Source organism: Oenanthe melanoleuca, chromosome 21 (assembly GCF_029582105.1).
Source record: "Oenanthe melanoleuca isolate GR-GAL-2019-014 chromosome 21, OMel1.0, whole genome shotgun sequence".
In the NCBI taxonomy this organism is placed as follows: Eukaryota; Metazoa; Chordata; class Aves; order Passeriformes; family Muscicapidae; genus Oenanthe; species Oenanthe melanoleuca.
The window spans coordinates 6,751,001-6,766,556 of record NC_079354.1 but is presented as its reverse complement, the minus strand read 5'-3'; the positions used below and the strand labels follow the sequence as shown (position 1 = coordinate 6,766,556).

The window sequence follows — 15,556 nt, the reverse complement described above, 5'->3', positions numbered from 1 at the left end:
GCCCGCGTGCGCCGCGCCGGCCCCGCCCCCCGGCGCGGGGATTTTCCACGCGGCCGCGGCCCGGCCGCACGTAGCACACGCACGCGGGCCGGCCGCTGGCGCGAGGCGGCCGCAGCCAATCGGCGCGCGGCGAGGGACGGCCCCGGCCAATGGGCGCAGCCGGGGGGCGGGCCCTGCGCGCGAGGGCGGCTATAGGCGGGCGCGCGCCCGGCCGTTGGGTCTCAGTCAGAGCCGGGGCGGCAACAGCGGAGCGGCTGCGGAGCGGGGCTGCGGGCACAGCGGTGAGTGAGGGAGGGGGCTCAGCCCGGGCCCGCTCAGCCCCCCGCGGGTTCCCGTGTCCGGGTAGCAGCCAAGGAGCCCCGGCCGTCCCCGCGGCAAAGGACCGGGCAGAGGCTCGGTGGTCCCCTGTGAGGAGGGGGCGGTGCAGGCCGCTGTGTGCACCGGCCGAAAAGGGAGCGCCTGAGGCGACCTGAACCCCGGCAGCGTGCGGGGGTGGGGATTAAAAACCGGGGGTGTGGTGGGTCAAGGCGGGGGCAGAATCGGGGGTATGATGGGTCAGGGCATCCTCAAAAGCAAGCGTTTAACCTTTTTCTTTTAATCATTAACAGTCGCTCTCGGATTGCGTGTGGCGATTTGGACCTTCCCCTCTTTAGTGGATGTCCTTCAGTTTCCCATCTCAAATATTTAACGTTTGTCTGTGTGTCTGAGGTCCCTTAGAGGGTAATTTAGTGCTGGTTATCCGTCCCACGGCAGCGCTGGCGGTGCAGGGTGGATAAAGAGCCGCCTGTAAGCTGCTCTCCTCGTGCAGGGAGGATCCGGGCTCTCTGTGCTCCGTTACTCCTGCTGAGTCACAGGGTAGGGCCGGCTCTCAGCCTGGCAGGAAGCTGCGAAGTTTGTCATCCAAACGCACAGGCTTGAGCCAACGCAGTTTCAGGCCTCCATCTTCTGATACACGGCGAGAGAAAGTGGTTGAACGTGTCTGTGGTTTGCTCCCTGCCAGGCATCCTTTAGAACCCGGTGGATCATGTTGTAGAGGTGAATTAATACCCCCTGGAGTGCAAAGGGCAGGGTTGGAATGTGCACGTTTGTCCAGTTTCTAGGAGTGCTTTGGCAAGGGAATTAATGCACTGGTATCTGATAGAGTGCACTCAAAGGTCTCAGCTTTTTTCAGAACATTGGTGGTATAAGAGTTAAGGTCATAAGGATCTTTTAAGTGTCAGGAGAGGCTTCCACTGATAAATGTGGCAGGTCTGTAATAAGACACTCACTAGGGCAGTTATTTCTATGGCTAGACTTTACTGTTGCTTTTTAAATCTCTTCTGATGCTTGCAATGCTCAGCCTTAACCCTGCATTGATTTTAGAGAAGTGGCTGCAAAGTAGCTCACAAGGACAGGTTTTGGTGGCAGGGTTGGCTATTAAAAAAAAAAAAATCTTTGGAAGTAGTTTTCGATTGGAGTAATCTTCAGTTGAGAGTATTGCATTCCCTGTGCAGGGCATGGCGTCAGATAAGGAATAAGTGGTGATTTCTTGGACTTGAGCTGGTAGTGAAGAAGATCCTCCAAGCTGGAGTGTGAGTCTTTCACTAACGGAGATGTGACCTTGTCAGCAGATTATGCTGCAAAAAAAGGTTTAAGGCAGTGTGCTCGTTAAATACTCTTTAAATGCCACCGTGGCCTTTTCGTGTTTGGCAGAGGACAAAGGTCTGAGCAGGCAGTGCTGGACCTCTCCTGCCTGCAGTCAGCATTTCCATGGTTAAAGCTGGGCACGGGCTGACCCTTGTGTTCTAGGTGAGTTTACTGAATTGATTGAGGCAGAATACATCGTGGTGAACTAAACAGCAGTTTTAGCTTATAGCTCAAAGAGGAAATTTTTTCTTGAACACAGGAGTGGGGAGTTTGCAAAAGGAGCATCAAGCATTTGTGAGGTGAGGTAGTGCTGTGAAATGCCTCTTTCTGCAGGAAATGAAGGACTTGTGGTCGTTTGTCAGGGATGCTCAGTAATGTCTGAGCTGGCAGGCATTGCTAGTGAAAGCTCTTGCTGTGTGTGTGTTCCTGAAGTGCCTCCTTGGTGAAGGTCAGCAAACCGCTCTAGCACTGTACACAGCTCCTGGAACTGGCTGTGCTTTCAAAGAGTGAGACACCTCAAATTTGTGGCAAAGCCAAAGTTCTGGAAATGAAAGTAAGGTTTAGCAGGTGCCAGCCTAATAAATTCTGAGAGCCCTTTTTGGATAAGTGGGAATTCTTCCTATTGCTCAGTGCATCTGCAGAGATGTGTGTGTGGGTGGGACTGATAAGCAGAGAGTTGCAGGGATTTATTTCGAGCCTGTGTGTTCACTGATTGAAGCTAAGTAGTGGCAGCATGAAGGTCAGCTTGAACAAGTTGTTTCATATTTTAGTCATATCATGTGTCAGTGTGGGGGTCTGACTGAAATCTTAGACAACGTGCAGGGGCAGGACAGCTGGAAGGGACACTTGAAAGCCAAGGGGGGACAGCAGAGGCTGCCTGTGCTTTTGACCTGGGGAGGAAGGAGTGTGTGCAGCTACCCCCTCACAGATTGAACCAGCAGCAGCATTTATACCTAAGGTCATGTTTTTTTTAACTTTGCAGTAACTGTGGAAGGTTTCATGACCATTTCTGTAAACAGGGTTGCCACCCACATTGGCTTGCCAAAAAAACAGCTTCCAGATAGTTCTGCTTCTGAGGCTGAGCTTTCTTCTGTGCAGATGGGCTGGGTTTGGTGCCAGTCAGTGGCTTACAGGCATGTGTATGACTTGGTTTTTAAAATGTAGCTGGGCTTACATAAGAATTCCCTCACTGCAGTTTTCTGAAGTGGATGTTTGTGAGAAGGATAAAAATAAAGTATCCAAAAGATTGGGGGGATTTTTATTCCTTTTAAGATGAGAAGTTAAGAGGAAAAACTTCCTGTGAGTGCTCAACACGGTGTGACTGTTAGTGCAAGCTTTTATTGAGAGCTGTGACTGCTTCTCCTTCGTCACTGGTTCCCTTTGGCTCTGAGCAGCTGCTGTGCATACTAACAGCACTCTGGTCTCTTGTCAAAAAACTCTGAACTGATAGCAGAGAGTTGCTGTTTTGGGATCTCTCTGCTGCTCTGATGTGGTGGTGTTCCTTTAGATTTGTCATCTGCTCCTGCAGTTCAAGTCATATGGAAACAGCAAAAGAGGTCCCTTGCACATAAGGAAGTGATTTATTTTTTTTAATGATAAAAGTCATGGGACACTGGAACAGCTTACCCAGAGAAGCTGTGCCTGTCCCATCCCTGAGAATGTTCCAGACCAGGCTGGATGGGGCTCCTGGTCTGGTGGAAGGTGTCATTGCCCATGGCAGGGTGTGGGATTCAGCTTTGTGAAACTCTCCAACCCAAACCATTCAATGAGGAATTCTGAACTGCTCTTTTCAGGTACTAAAGATGTCTATCACCAAGATCCACGCCCGTGAAATCTTTGACTCCCGTGGTAACCCCACTGTTGAGGTTGACCTCTACACCAACAAAGGTGAGTCCTCAGCTGCATCTGCTCATCCCTGCCTTGGGTCTGATAGAACTTGAGGCAGTCAGAAGTTTACAGCCTGTCCTGTTCTAGCTGCCTTTTCCCTCCACACATAAAACTTGTTGGAACTTGCTGTGAGACTTGCAGGAAAAGCCTCTGCCTCATTCTGTTGGATGAGTTTGCTGAGCTCGAATTCCTGGCATGGTCAGTGCAGGGTTTTTTCAGGGGTGCTGCTTCTTACAGCCTAAACTGTGTGAGAGCTGTTCCAAACCTGCACTTCTCCCCTTGCCCCAGCATAAACTGGGATAGCACCTGGAAATTCTGAGTCAAGATCTTGGTTCCTGTCCTCCAGCAGCTGCTAATGGCCCTGGTGGTCAGTGCTCCCCACACTCTGTAGGAGTACACTTGAAATTTAAGTCTTAATTTGTCTGCAGTGGCTTTCTGTAATGACAATCTTCTGCCCCACAGTTGAGTTTTGGGTAATGATTTCTTCTCTGCCTAAGTACTCAGGCATGACTAAAGAACTTGTCTAATTGGGCTTTCACATGTAACATCTTATATTTTTAATTATTGTAGGACTTTCCCTTGGTTTGTTAGGTTGTTCATCCCACATCTGATAGGATCTGACAAAAGCATTGTGCAAACTCATACCGATGTGATTTGGTGCAGTGAGCAAACACAATGGCTGTAATACACTGACTAAAGAGCTGATCTTTGTGCCTCAAAAGATTAATGCAGTCATTTAATGAGACTGCCCCCACTAAGCTCTTTGATTTATTGGGATAAGGGAAAGGCTGGAGGCTGAAGTTGGCATCTTGAACCCCAAGCAGAGCAGGCTCCAATGTGCAGATTTGCTCCAAGTCCTTGGCTGAAGGAATGGGCTGTCTGGGTGGCTCAGAACTCCTGTTAACAAAATAGGTCTCCTAATTGTCCCTTTTATGCCATATCCTAGAAGAATTTAAGAGCTTGCCTTGCCTGGGCTCAAAAGCAGATCCAGTGAATGAAGTTATCTTTTTGGAAGGGGAATAGATTCCTTCCTTAACTCTTGAAATGCACAGTGGAAGAGAAGGAGTCAGTTTGCTGTTGATCAGTGGGGGAGATGCTGATAAATTGGTGATGCTATAAATGAACAGAAAGTTCCTGTAGGATCACGGTGTATGTGAGCCAGGTGTGGTTTGGAGATTCCCTCTCCCAGCCCACACATCCAGGGCTGGATGTGTGTGGCAGGCTGGGGTGGTGTCTGGCTGGAGGATGTTTTGTGGGTTTGATGTGCCAAGGTGGTTTTTTTTTGGTTTTTTTTTTTCCCCTCTTGTGAGCAGGTCTGTTCAGAGCTGCTGTTCCCAGCGGTGCCTCCACTGGAATCTATGAAGCCCTGGAGCTCCGTGACAATGACAAGACACGCTACATGGGCAAAGGTACAGCTGGGCTGGGCCCCCAGAGTGCCCTGGGGGGGCTGCCACTGCATGTGCTGGGCTCCTGGGCCACTGTCTGTGTTCTGCACCAGGCTGGAGCTGAGCAGGGCCGGGGGGCACAGCCAGGGAGTGACAGCAGTGACCTGCAGGGCAGGGCACCTGCACAGGTGGGTGTGAGGAGCTGGGCACACCCAGTCAGGTGACAATATCTATAGTACAATGTGTCCAGGTGTACTTTGTCACCCTGCTCCTCCTGCACTGAGTGTTGCTGTGTGGCACAGTGTTTTACCAGGGGTGGAAGGGCATCTCAGCTGCCAGCTCCAAAAGCCTTGGCCATCCTGCCCTCAGTCACAAAGTCTTTTCATAGACCCACTTGTCCCAGAGCCCTTAAATCTGTCAGCTCTGACACTGTAGACTTAGATGCCAGCCTGTTAAATCCTGAAGCTGAGGTTTTGTGGCAGCTGCTGCCCACTGTGAATGTGCAGCTCTGCACTGGTAGTCCTGGAAGGTTCTCTATTTCACACCCCACAGCAGCTACAACCACTCTGGCTTTTTGTCTGCCAGTGCAGGTAGCCAGGATACTTAAGTCTGTTAGTGGTGTAATATTTTACTTGCCTTTATTTTACTGGTTGTGCATTCTGAAAAGAAGCTGAACTCAGCAGTCACCAGGCTGGCCTGGGAACAAGTATGGCTAAGCATGAATAGCTGCAAACAAGATGCCATTACCTGATAAATATCCCAGTAGTACTTCTTGTGATTATTCTGGGAGCTTGGACAGTCAGGGCTCCTCTCAGCTTGCTGCTCTGAAAGCATTGGTGATGCCTTTGAAGTGTAAGCAATCATCTTGACTTTTGGCTGGAAGAGAGAATTATTTTCAAACTTTCCTGCCAGTCAGGTGAAAAGAAGCTGAAATATTTTTTGCTTATTAAGAAAGAGCAATTAAAGTGGATAGCTACTGAATTGAACTTGTAGAGCCTTGTCTTAGATTCATGGCTGTTAATACCTTAACAGAGAATGCATGCCTGGATGAACGTCCCAAAACCTGAGGCTCTTATGCTGTTTACCCAGAGCACTTTTTCTTGCAAAGAATAAATGTGTATTTACCTCACTGTGCTAAATGTGCCTGTGCTTAGACCTGTTAAGTCTGATCCTATGGGTTGTTCTTAATGGCATTTAATTAGACTGTAGTTAACAGGCTCTAGCTCAAAGGCTTTGTCAGCTGGGAAATAACGAGTTATGAAAAAAATAATCATCAAATGGGATGAATTGCAGATAGCTGGTAGGCCTTTTGTAATCGAGGTCTGCAGACTTAGACCATTTGAAAAAACAATTAATATGGTTTAGGATGCAGTCATTTAGTATTCATCATTGTGAAACCTGGATTTTGGAAGTCTTTAAGCACTGCACAGTAAGTGAGGTGATGCTATAGCAGTGTTACAGAATAGTGCCGGGTAGTGAAGTGCCTGAGCAACTTCTGGGGAAGCCTTTTTCCATCCCCTTACTCCTGGATTCTGAGAGTTGATAGTGGAGAACATCCTAAAATCTTCTCTGAATGCTGTTGTTCAGGCCCTTGAGATCTGGGCCTGCAGTCACAGATACCTGGGTGGAAAGCCCAGAGAGAGCCTTGCTCTGTTTCCTGTGCTCTGAGCCTTTTGTCTTCAGTCCCTTCTCAGTGCCAGACTCTGCTGCCTCTCTGTGTCCTCTTGCATCCCTGTGGGGTTGGCTGGACTCTTCACCTGTGCCTTGACTCTGGTGTCCGTTTCGCTTCTGTCAGGTGTCTCCAGAGCTGTTAAATATGTTAACGAGTTCCTGGCCACAGCACTGTGCACACAGGTAATGGATGTGCTCCCAGTGCAGCCCTGGCACTCGGATGAGTCTCTCCAGTGCATGGCCTGGCAGACTAACCTGGCATTCCTGGGCAATTCCTAGCCAATGCACCCTTCATGCACCTCCCAGTCCAGCCATGGCCTCTCAGTGCTCACACCTGGCCATGAGTTCGGCTTGGACTGGGGCAGCATGAGGTGGTTTTCCTGGATGCTCCTGAGATCCCCTACTAATCCCTGCATAACCTGTGTGGTGACCAGTGTCTGATTTGCTTGTTCCTTCCAGGTGTCTCAAAAGCTGTTGAGCACGTCAATAAAACGATTGCACCTGCACTGATTAGCAAGGTAGGAGCAATCTGTCTTGTCTTAACATCTCCCACAGCCAGGCAGTGTCCAAACCATCCTCTGGTGGTGTGGGACCTGGGGGTGTCAGCCTGTGTGTTGGAGTGCATGTCACCAAACTGACTACAGCAATGGTTTTACTTAATTTACTTAATGAGTGCAAATCTAACACATAATGAGACATTCTCCAGTAGCCAGGTGTTGTGGTGTGCAGGAACACCTGAGCCCCTGGGAGCTGCAGTGTGCAGCTGGGATACAATCCGATTTGTGCTCCAAAGAGTGGTTGAGTGATGAGGAGGGGCTGGGTTTTATCCAAGCTGGGTAATTTGGAAGGGAATCTGAGGGGATCTAGAAAAGTCTACTTGAATGAGATTCTTCTGTGCTTTGTGGGCACTAAGCCCTGGCTACAAAGGCTGGTGCAGAACCAAGTGATGATGGATAAAGCAAAGTGGTGGCACATCCAGCTCAGCTGTCAGCCCTGGGTACTGCAGGTGCCCAGCAGCTGCTGCTGTGTGACAAGGACAGGAACTGCTCTGTCAGCTCCTGGTAGCTGCCCTTGGGTGAATGTTGGTGTTGGTGCACTGGTGGGTGGGTGGGGGTTTGTGCACCTGTGCGTGGTGTCAAACAATGTCTTGGCTGCTTCTCTCTGCAGAATGTGAACGTTGTGGAGCAAGAGAAGATTGACAAGCTGATGCTGGAAATGGATGGGACAGAGAACAAATGTAAGTGAGGGGTGAAGAGATGAAGAGGGTCAATAGAATTTATTTACCAGAACCAGCAGCCAATGTACAGCCTTGTGCTGTGCACTGCCATCATTCAAACCATGGGCTGGTATTGATGAGTCTCTTTTTATAAAGACACTTCCCTAAGCAATTTCTTCCTATTTCAGCCAAATTTGGTGCCAATGCCATCCTGGGTGTGTCTCTGGCCGTGTGCAAAGCTGGTGCTGCTGAGAAGGGAGTTCCCCTGTACCGGCACATAGCTGACCTTGCTGGAAATCCAGAAGTTATTCTCCCAGTTCCTGTAAGTCCCTGGGTGGGGCAGGCCGAGGCCTTGCTTTGACTTTAGCCTGGTGCTCTTGGCTCAAGCTCTAGAGAATGAGGGTGAATGTAAGGGCTGTTAGCACCTTCCAACCTGGCTCTTGCTGGTTTCTCCAAGGCTTTCAACGTGATCAACGGGGGCTCCCATGCTGGGAACAAGCTGGCCATGCAGGAGTTCATGATCCTGCCTGTGGGGGCAGACAGCTTCAAGGACGCCATGCGTGTGGGGGCAGAGGTCTACCACAACCTCAAAAATGTCATCAAGGAGAAGTATGGCAAGGATGCCACCAATGTGGGGGATGAGGGTGGCTTTGCCCCCAACATCCTGGAAAACAAAGAAGGTGAGAATGAGCCAAGTGTGGGAAGAGATGGAACTGATTGCTGGGCAATGAACTGATAGCTTGCCCAGTATCAATGACAGGATCAATAGGATCAAAGGTGTAGAACTTCCTGCTGTGTGTTTGCTCTGTTTTACCCTGGCAGACATCCAAATATGCCCTACTGATGTGGTCAGGTATTCTCTTGGGCACTAGCTTGTGCAGTTTGGCAGGATGGTTTTTACTTCAGTGTCTCATTTCTGTAGCAGCCCAAGGGACCTTATGCCCTTCCAGTTGAAAAGTGATGTGGGAACATCTGTGCACTGCAGGTGTTCCAGAAGTCAGCACTCAGACCAGGGGAGTTGTTTTTCTGCAGACACAGAGGGAAAACAGTTTGTGCTCTGCTGGTTGTGTGTGGGAGGGCACCAGGGCTTGCCTGGGAAGCTGAGGCAGTTGCTGCTTCCATGGCCAAACAGTTCTGTTCAGGAACCTGTGGGAGAGGCAGTTTGTCTGTGGGAAGCAAAATATCTGTTCCTACAAAAATGGTACCAGAGGAACTTTCTCTGCCTCTCCAGAAGTGGAGCTGCTAACAAGGCAATGGAACACAAGCTCAGTTCAGTTGTTTTTTACCTTACAGCTGTTAGTTGTGTTATTGTGGAGGGGACTGGTGAGCTGCACTGCCTTTTTTGAAGATAGAGACAGCACCAGCTGTGCCATTTCTGTGTCCCAGTGTCACAGGCAGCTTTGCTGGGTCTGTACCCTTGCAGACAGCAGTGAATATGACCTTGAATGACAATCACATACCAAGGAATTTTTTCTTGCTGGAGGCAGCTGCTTTTGCAGTTTGTGCCACATGAGCATCTTACAAAACACAACCAAACCCACACAAAAAGAACCCAAACAAAAAACCAACCCAACAACAAAAAGCACTTGATCTGAGCTTCCTGCTGCAAACAGCCTGACTGATCCCAGCTGCTCCCCTGACAGTAGCACAGAGGGCACTGTCCAGAGAGTTCTGCTGAGTGGTTCTGTCCCCCCTTGTGCAGGGAAATGTGCAAGTGGAGCACAGGTGGATGGCAAGAGGGACCTCCTGTGCAGAGGCAAGCTCCAGCTCCTTGCTCTCAGGGTTTGGATGCTCAGCACTTCCATGGTCAACACCTGCTCTGGAGCTAAAAGGGATTAGAGTGCAGGCAGTGCTTCCTGCCCACATGCACAGAGTTGAAAGAGGATGTGGTATCATCTAGTATTAAGCTTTCAGGGCTGACATGTAGTCCTGCTTGAAGAGATTAGGAATCCCATCATGGGGTCTCAAGGGTATTACAAGCTAAAAGCAGTATTAAAGTAATACCTTGTTCCAGTCAGTTCAGAAGTGGGAGAGTTGAAGAACCTTTTCCTTTGGGCTTTCAGCAGGGGTAAGGGAGGTTGTTCCCAGGGAGGGTGGTGCTGTTGGGGAATGAAGAGTTTGGGGCTGGGTGCCTGGCAGGCTCTCAGGGCTCTGTGTGTGTGTTGCAGCTCTGGAGCTGCTGAAGACAGCCATTGCCAAGGCTGGCTACACAGACAAGGTGGTCATTGGCATGGACGTGGCCGCCTCAGAGTTCTACCGGGACGGCAAGTATGACCTGGACTTCAAATCCCCTGATGATCCCAGCAGATACATCTCTCCTGACCAGCTGGCTGACCTGTACAAGGGCTTTGTCAAGAACTACCCTGGTGAGTTGCTCACAGTGACAACAGCAGTAGTGGTGAATTGGGGTGGCTTGCTGAAGGACAGGGTTGATGTGCAGCCCCTCTGACAGGAGACATTGACAGCTCCTGCCTTCCTCAGCCTCTGGGAAGTGGGTGGCACTTTCTGCACTTTGGTACCACTCATCCAGATAAGGCCTTTGTGCTGGCACTGTCCTGAAGCTGCTGTGTCCCTCTGCAGTGGTGTCCATTGAAGACCCCTTTGACCAGGATGACTGGGGTGCCTGGAAGAAGTTCACTGGCAGTGTCAACATCCAGGTGGTTGGTGATGATCTGACTGTGACCAACCCCAAGAGAATTGCCAAGGCTGTGGAGGAGAAGGCCTGCAACTGCCTCCTCCTCAAGGTCAACCAGATTGGCTCTGTGACAGAGTCCCTGCAGGCGTAAGTTCTGCCGGCTGGGCTGGTTTTAACTGGCGGGGGGGAGATGAACATACAGCAGATCTAGGGGAACAGAAATCTGATGGGTTATCTGTGAAGGGAGAGCACTTATTAACTAATGTGTTATTAACTGGTAGAGGACACTGACAAATAAAACCTGTACCTTCATGGTCCTGACGTCACACGGGTGCCCTGAACAACTTCCAGGGTTTGAGTGTTTGTGACAGCAGCTCCTGATCACCTTGTGCTGTGATCCTGGCCTGTACCAAGGGGCAGTGTCACTGGAGCAGAGGCTGCTGGGCACAGGGCATGGTGTGAGCTGCTTCTCCTGTTCTCTTGCAGTTGCAAGCTGGCCCAGTCCAATGGCTGGGGTGTGATGGTGAGCCACCGCTCTGGAGAGACAGAGGACACCTTCATTGCTGACCTGGTCGTGGGGCTCTGCACTGGCCAGGTTGGTGTCTGCAGCTGCTGCAGTTTGGCTCTGCTTGGTGGGATAGTTTGGTGGTGAAGCCAAAGCTGTGGTGCACTGCACTGCCTCCAGGGGTGCATATTTGCGGTGTCTGTTTGCAGGGAACTGATTTGTTAATGGGCTGTGACAAGGGAACACTTTATCTTGTGCAAACTCTCCTTTAACCAGCAATGTCAAAGGTCCCAGCACCAGTGGCTGTGCTTGGGTTTCCTGGTCCTGCAGCTGATAGCAAATGAACAACCTCTATTCCTCCCAAGACCTGTTTTGTTTGCATGTGTAGATACGAGCCTGATGCCCAAGCAGATCTTGTGATGATTCTTATTACTCTGAACAAGTTCTGTGTTGGCACTTGGAGTTCTTCACTAACTTTGTGATTTCCCTCTCAGATCAAAACCGGTGCCCCGTGCCGATCCGAGCGTCTGGCCAAGTACAACCAGCTGCTGAGGTGAGCCTGGGGCTGGGGAGGGGCATTCATTTAATCATTTCTTCATTCATTCATTCTGCTGCTGCTCTGGGGGCACAGCTTGGCCTTTGCCCTCAGAAACACTTGTAGCTGCAGGACCTGCCCTGCCCTGCCAGGCTGAGGAGGAGCTGGGTGGGTGAGGTCCAGACCAGATCCCACCAAGCATCCTGTGCTGCTGCACTGGGACCTCTGTGCGTCAGGCAGTTCCCTTGGCAGGCAACTCAAACGTTTGGGTTTTGTGTCAGGTGTGTGGCACTGCCCCACTGTGCAGGGGCTTGGTGGGAGCTGCTTGGTCACTGTGGGACCTCCAGGGCCAGCTGGGCCAGGTGTTCAGTCTGAGGCCTGTGGCTGTGCTGGGGCAGGGGGTCTCTGCTGGCTGCTGACACCCAGTGCTCTCTGTCCATCAGAATTGAGGAGGAGCTGGGCAGCAAGGCTCGCTTTGCTGGGAGGAACTTCAGGAACCCTCGTGTCAACTAAGTGTGGAAGAGTCCCCCTGTTCTGGTTCAGCACTAGTCATTGACTTAGATCACAATTACCTGTACTAGAAAGATAAGGGCAGCTGAAGGAGACCAGTCTGCAGGTCCTCTTATCCCCTAGATGATCCCTTCACTCAGTGTTCTCACCAGCTCTGGTCTGTTAATTGTATTGCTCTGCTGCTTCTGTAGAACGGCCCCTGGGGGTGTTCTGTGTATTTAACACCCTCAGGGGTCATGACATTGTGATTCTGGGCATAAACACCTTAGTTCCCTTCTCTGCCTGTCTGATTCTCAACGTTTGGAGCTGTGTGATTTGCAGTGCAACAAGAGGTACCTGCAGATAGAGACAGTAGTGTTTTTACATGTGATAAATAAAAGCATCAAACAACTCAACAATGTGTGTGGCTTGGAGTTACTTGGAGGAGTCTGGGGAGCAGGGATTGCCACCTTTGCATCGTGTGTTCATGGAATGGTTTGGGTTGGAAGGGACCTTTAAGGCTCATTTTGCCCTTTTCCCCAGGATTTGGTGAGTTTTGGTGTCTGTCCTCACAATGGTTCTGTTACTGTGTGGGCACTGTCACAGGGAGCAGAGTTTGTGACCTCAGTCCATTCCCAGACAGGAAAAAACAAATTACACAACTGAGTGAGAGGATGTCTAAGGCAGTTCTCGCTGCTTATGGCTTTTTTCCCGTGGCAGATTTGTAAGAAAAGCGTTAATTTCCTCATTTCCGATTCTGTTAATGACTTTGCCGTGCTTGGGTTCCTGGCTGTGCCCAGCACTGCCCCCCGGTGGCCGTGTCGGGCCTTGCACCGCACAGCCACAAACCAGTTTTTTATCTTTTAATGTTTTAAATCACCTCGATGGGGATGTTACAGCCGCTGCTGCTGCAGGGCAGTGTCCTCAGCTACCTTAAAGAATATTTTCAGTTCTAGGGTGGGAATAACAAGGAAATAACCTTCCCTGGGCACCTGGCACCTGTGTTTCCTTTGGAGATTGATCTCCTTTGTCAGGCTGCCCTTAAGAAGAGCTTTGCTATAAATACCAAATTTACCAGCCTCAGCTCAGCACCAGGCCAGGGCCTCAGTCCCACATTTGTCCTTTCCCCAGGCCTTGCTCTGAGCCAGGTGCACTCTGTGGCAGATTTGAAGCCCACTGCACTTTTCACACTTAGCTGATCTCTGAATTAGACCTGCTAAATGAATAAACCAGCTAATTACACACAAATCCTATCAAGGGATTTTTCTTCTCTCAAAGAGGCAGCTTCTAATATGTGCAGAATGGTTTAGGAAGCTTTTTAGCAGAGCTGTGTTCAGGGGCATGAGTAGGGCTGTTCCTCACCTGGCGAAGCCCAAATGCTCAACCCCCTTACCTGGGCCCCTACTACCTGGTGCTTTTATTTTAATAAGCAAAATGAGCTGGAAAATCAGGTCATGGTTACCATAAATTGACCAAACCCTGAAGGGCAGCAGGGCTGTGATGAAATGAGTGACATGAGTAGGGTTCACCTAGGCTGCTGTGCTTGTGTGCAGCAGCCACATCAATGTGGGGGAAAGCCAGGCTGGAACCCTGCTCTGTTCTGAGGAAAAGCTCAGTCCAGCTCTCACAAAAGCCCCTTCCACTTGTGCTGGTTAACACGGCAAATGGAGCCGGGCATGAATTCATTATCATTATCGTTCACACCTTGTCAGAGCAAGGTGGAGAGAACAGTTACAGGTCAATTACCAGGTGTGTGTGCCTTAAAATAGCCAGGACCTGGCAGGGTTGGAACAGCCCGGAGTGGAGTCAGCTGCCATTGAACCCGTGTTCCCCCTGCCCCGGGAATCAATCCCCCCGTGTCAGGTGCTGTGCTCACCTGTCCCATCAAACCCCTCACAGAAAGCTTTCAAGTTAAATCTCAGAGAGTATTTGGGCCACATCAGCAAGGGGCTTCCAGCTGCAGCGGATTCAGGCTCTCCCTAATGAGGCTGCAGCGTTGAAAGGAGTCACTTGCAAAGGAAGAAAAGAGCCCCGAGTGGGGAAGTGCTGGAACGTGGGGCTGGGGTTTGTAGATAAGGATTTTAAGCGTGTTAGAGAAAAGTGAATGATTGGTAACGCTGTGAGTGTTTGGAGTGAGGGGAATAAGTGAATAGGGAACAAGATTTGATTGCTGAAAATCAAGACCTAAACCTGCAGTGCTGGAGGGGGGGGGAGCTGTGTCTGCTCCTTAATCAGGGCTCAGCTCCCGCTGCACAGCTCCTCACCTTTCTGTGCTGTCCCCACGGAGTTGGACTCGAAAGGCTGTGCTTTATAACAGCCAGCAAATGTGGCACAGCCAGTGGCTTTATTACTGCAATAATTTGCAGGGATGGCACTCCTTGGAGCAGAGGAGGCATCAGCTTAGCAAACACGAGCTGGGAGGCTGCTCTGAGAATAGCAGCCAGGCTTAAAAGCAGAGCTGTGGTGAGTGATGGGCAGAGGGGAGAGGCAGGTGGTGCTTCTGGGAGCTGTTCAGAGCAGGATTTATAATGGAGTGAGGCAAAGGAGTGCAGTGGGAAAGCTCTCCCATTACCCTGGCTCTGTTTCTAGGTGTGTAGGGGTGGCTTCTGTGCCTTTAGTGCTCTCAGCACTGATTTCCTCACGTTGGTTTCTAGGTCCTGTACAGGCACTGCCCCAGTGAGTTTGCTCTGGACAGGAAGGGATGTCGCCATCCCTCAGTGATCTTGAGAAACCAGATGATTCATCATTTGGCTTTCCTGCCAGACATGAGCCCCTGGTGGGAGTGAAGACATCACTGCTGACCTTCCCTCCCAGCAGCTGAGGCTGGGGCTGAGCTCTGCCAGGACACTGAGGGTGGCTGTGCCACTGGGACAGGGCTCAGAGCCAGCCCTGCCTGTCCCCAGCAGCTCAGGGGCTGTGGCCTCACGCTCCCTTTCACAGCAGCATTGCAGGAGCTGTGCCAGGCACCAGCCTGGGCCCAGCACTCCCTTGGAGAGCTTTTATTGCCCTTCATTTGTGTGGCAGGGTGAAATGATTTCCCTGCAGATAGGAGCTGTGGGTGGGTGTGAGAATGCAGGAACTCGGCTCTTCTGAGCACTGGGAACGGGGCCTCTCCCTGCAGCTGCTCCTGGGTCACCGAGCTGGAGCTGGTGCTGGTGCTGGAGCTGGAACTGGAACTGGAACTGTCCCAGTCCCATCCTGGGGAGCCAGGTCTGCTCCTTTCTGCAGGCAGAGAGACCCAGAGGGAACCAGGTGCACTTGGCATGCATTTTGCTCCATGGATAGACACTCAGGGACTGGAAGTGCAGGGTGTGGAGAAGGGGAACAAGGAAAAGAAATAGAGCCAAACCAGCTGCAAACCTCAGTTCTGCTAGGAAAACCTGGAGGTAAAAAAAGGAGGGAAAAACCCCACAAAAAAAAACAAAACAAACAAAAAAAAAAAAACCCAAAAAAAAAAACCAAAAAAAAAAAAAAAAAAAAAAACCAAGGAAGGGAACTGAGGAATGGAGGAGGAATAAAGAAGTCAGATGATAAAAATGACAGATAATGAAAAATAAACTATGAGAAAGAAAATAATCACAAGGCCCAGATGACTTCCTTATGCCAC

At 50.4% G+C, this 15,556-nt stretch overlaps 1 protein-coding gene across 1 annotated transcript; it reads left to right on the top strand.

Moving 5' to 3' along the window:
* Positions 1-150: 150 nt before the first annotated feature.
* Positions 151-12,368, top strand: ENO1 (enolase 1). Its single transcript, XM_056508149.1, has 12 exons — positions 151-281; positions 3,420-3,513; positions 4,827-4,922; positions 7,029-7,087; positions 7,737-7,806; positions 7,974-8,107; positions 8,243-8,465; positions 9,954-10,151; positions 10,366-10,567; positions 10,907-11,015; positions 11,420-11,478; positions 11,904-12,368. Exons 2-12 carry the CDS (start codon positions 3,429-3,431, stop codon positions 11,971-11,973), a joined length of 1,305 nt encoding a protein of 434 aa, XP_056364124.1. The 5' UTR covers positions 151-281; positions 3,420-3,428; the 3' UTR covers positions 11,974-12,368.
* Positions 12,369-15,556: the final 3,188 nt, after the last annotated feature.

Coding starts and splice junctions, on each gene's coding strand:
- ENO1 (XM_056508149.1), top strand. CDS start 3,429: ATGTCTATCACCAAGATCCACGCCCGTGAAATCTTTGACTCCCGTGGT. Junction 3,514..4,826: donor TGACCTCTACACCAACAAAG/GTGAGTCCTCAG, acceptor TCTTGTGAGCAG/GTCTGTTCAGAGCTGCTGTT. Junction 7,807..7,973: donor GGATGGGACAGAGAACAAAT/GTAAGTGAGGGG, acceptor TTCCTATTTCAG/CCAAATTTGGTGCCAATGCC.